At 39.3% G+C, this 2,870-nt stretch overlaps 1 protein-coding gene across 1 annotated transcript; it reads left to right on the top strand.

The window, feature by feature from the left end:
* The first annotated feature begins 394 nt into the window (after positions 1-394).
* LOC145104937 (uncharacterized) lies at positions 395-936 on the top strand. Its single transcript, XM_079042096.1, has 2 exons — positions 395-603; positions 708-936. The coding sequence occupies exons 1-2, from the start codon at positions 395-397 to the stop codon at positions 934-936; spliced, it is 438 nt and encodes a 145-aa protein (XP_078898222.1).
* Positions 937-2,870: the final 1,934 nt, after the last annotated feature.

Genomic DNA, 2,870 nt, shown 5'->3' with positions numbered 1-2,870 from the left:
TCAAGGTCAACCAAGACCCATAGGATTTGAAAACAAATACAACCCAAATTGGAGGAATAACTCAAACAACCTATACCCACCAAAGCAAAACCCACCAAATGTTATGATGAGACCCTAATTTTCCCAATACCCATACCAAAAATCTCCATATCCACAAACATCTCATCCCCCTCCATATTACCAACAACCTCAACAACAAGGCTAATCAAGTGGTAACCATCAAATGAGTCTTCAAGAACTTGTTACTTCTCTTGATCAAAGCGAAACCCAATTTCAACTAGAGACCAAGAACACCTTCTCCAACATTCAAGCACAAATTAGAGACTTGGACACCGCTCTCAACAAGATGGAATAAAGGTTTAAACTTCCATATCAAACCGAGAGGAATCCCAATATGAGTGCAATAACTCTAAAAAGTGGGAAAACCCTTGGAGAAAACAACCCTAAAAGAGTTTCAAGAGAAGAAGAAGATGAGGTTATTATTGTTGAACCTTCAAAGGTTGTAGTTCCTCCAAAGGAACTGGTTGTGCCAAACGTTGATCAACCTGAATCATCCAACAATCCTATAAATCCATTGATCATACCCCCACCCTTCCCTTCCCGGTTAGCCATTTCAAAGAAGAAAGAGGAAAAAATGAATTCTTTGAAACTTTCCGCAAGATCCAAACCAACATTCCACTATTGAATGTTATTAAGCAAATTCCAAGTTATGCAAAATTCCTCAAGGATTTATGCACCAATAAGAGGAAATTCAAGGAAAATGAAAAGATTCAAGTCAATGCAAACATGTCTGCAGTTATCCAAAAGAAGTTACCTCCCAAATGCAAGGATCCGGGAATATTTGCTATCCCTTTTACCATTGGCGATTTGCATGTCGAAAGTGCCATGTTAGATCTTGGAGCCTCGATCAATGTGATGCCATATTCGGTTTTTTAATCTCTCAATTTTGGACCTTTGGAAGAAACCGGAGTAATCATCCAATTAGCGGACAAGTCAAGTGTGTCTCCAAGAGGAGTGTTGGAGGATGTGTTAGTACAAGTTAATCAACTTGTCTTTCCTGCTGATTTTTATGTCATTGATCTTGAAGAGAAGACTCCTTCCAAATCATCTATGATCCTCCTTAGAAGACCTTTCATGAATACCGCTCACACAATCATTGATGTCCATAAAGGAAAGATAACTATAGAGTTTGATGGAGAAACCATTGACTTCAATATCTTTGAAGCAATGAGGTATCCTAGCAACATTTCTCCATTGTACCTGGTTGATATAATTGAGCCAATAACCCAAGAAGTGTTTGATTTATCACATGGGGATATTTTGAAGATGGTACTCAACATGAGTCTAGATTGTGAGAGTTTGAAGAAAACATTGGAAATGTATACATTGGACTCCGAAGTTGAAGAGACTGTGAAGACTTTGAAAGTTAACAAGTCAACAAAGAAGGGTGTCTCTCAAGTTGCTTTATCTCATTCTACAAACAAGATGCCACCTTCCATAATATACCCTCCTACACTTGAATTGGAAGTCTTAACTACTCACTTAAAGTATGCTTACCTAGGTAAAGACGATACTCTACGGTGATCATCTCCTTTTAATTGAAAGATTTTGAAGAAGACCAATTGGTTAAAGTTTTGAAAGATCAAAAAGAGGACATGGGAGGGACAATAGCGGATATCAAGGGGATAAGTCCTAATGTATGCACTCACAAGATCCTCATGGAAGATGATTTCAAGCCTAGGAGAGAGGCTCAAAGAAGATTGAATCCTCCAATGATGGAAGTGGTCAAGAATAAGATAACTAAAAGGTTTAAAAGGTACAAAGAGAAGAAAAAGGCATTTCATGACAAGAACATAACCCAAAACACTTTATTCATGGTCAAGAAGCTCTTCTTTATCATTCGCGGTTAAAGCTATTCCCGGGAAAATTGCGATCTCGATGGCACAAACCTTTTATTGTTATAAAAGTGTTTGATCATGGTGCGGTTGAAATCAAGAGTTTGGAAACGAATCAAATCTTCAAAGTGAATGGACACCATTTGAAACCATTTTATGAAGGCTTTGACGCATGAGAATTCAACAACGTAACATTGGAAACTCCAATTGATAAGGGTTGAAGGAAGCAGAACTATGTCTTGGCAAAGACGTTAAATAAATGCATTGTGAATAAATAATCTCGGCTTGAAGTTTTGATGTTTCTAGGCTTGAAGTTGGTAAAAAATAAGCATCTTGAGGTTTAAAAATGATCTTGGTAATTTATGAAAGAAAATTGGAGCTTGCGGAGTGAAAAATGGCAAAAAGTGTCAAAAATCTGCAATTTGTGCGGCCTGACTGCTTACCCGCGTAAAAGTTGCGCGACCCAGGCCTTACCCTCGCAAATCCGAGCTGAAAATTACTCCAACACGAGGTGTATTCTGATGTTCGTGCGCGGCTGATCCTCCACCCGCACAAAGTTTGCGAGACTGCCCCCCTCACCCGCGCAACGATCTGTGAGATTGCCACCTCACCCGCGCAACTCTGCGAGGATACCCCCGCAAATCTGCCACTTCATAAGAAAATTTCGAGCCATTACACCAACTTCCTTTGTGCGACCAAGCTTTCACTCGTGTGTGTTTAGGGGGCCAAGAACTCTACCCACACATCATTGTGCGGCCCATGTGTTGCTTCCATACCGTCCTCGCGGGCCTCCACCACCTTGATCCCGGTATAATCCTTCCTTACTCTCATCCTAAGAATTGAGGACAATGCTTAATTTTAAGCTTGGGGTGGGGTATTCTTATCTTTTATTTTTTATTGCATTTAGATTGTATATAGTTGCATTTAGAGTAATTCATTTAGGGCATTTATAAAAAAAATTGCATAGAAAAATTC

The sequence above is a fragment of the Lactuca virosa genome, chromosome 4 (assembly GCF_052849685.1).
Source record: "Lactuca virosa cultivar CGN04683 chromosome 4, Lactuca_virosa_CGN04683_v6, whole genome shotgun sequence".
Lineage (NCBI taxonomy): Eukaryota > Viridiplantae > Streptophyta > Magnoliopsida > Asterales > Asteraceae > Lactuca > Lactuca virosa.
This window is presented reverse-complemented; position numbering and strand designations above follow the sequence as displayed.

What these genes read in the sequence shown, in the direction of transcription:
- LOC145104937 (XM_079042096.1), top strand. Translation starts at nt 395, where the DNA reads ATGAGTGCAATAACTCTAAAAAGTGGGAAAACCCTTGGAGAAAACAAC. An exon ending in CCCCCACCCTTCCCTTCCCG is followed by an intron (nt 604 to 707) that starts GTTAGCCATTTC and finishes GCAAATTCCAAG; the next exon opens with TTATGCAAAATTCCTCAAGG.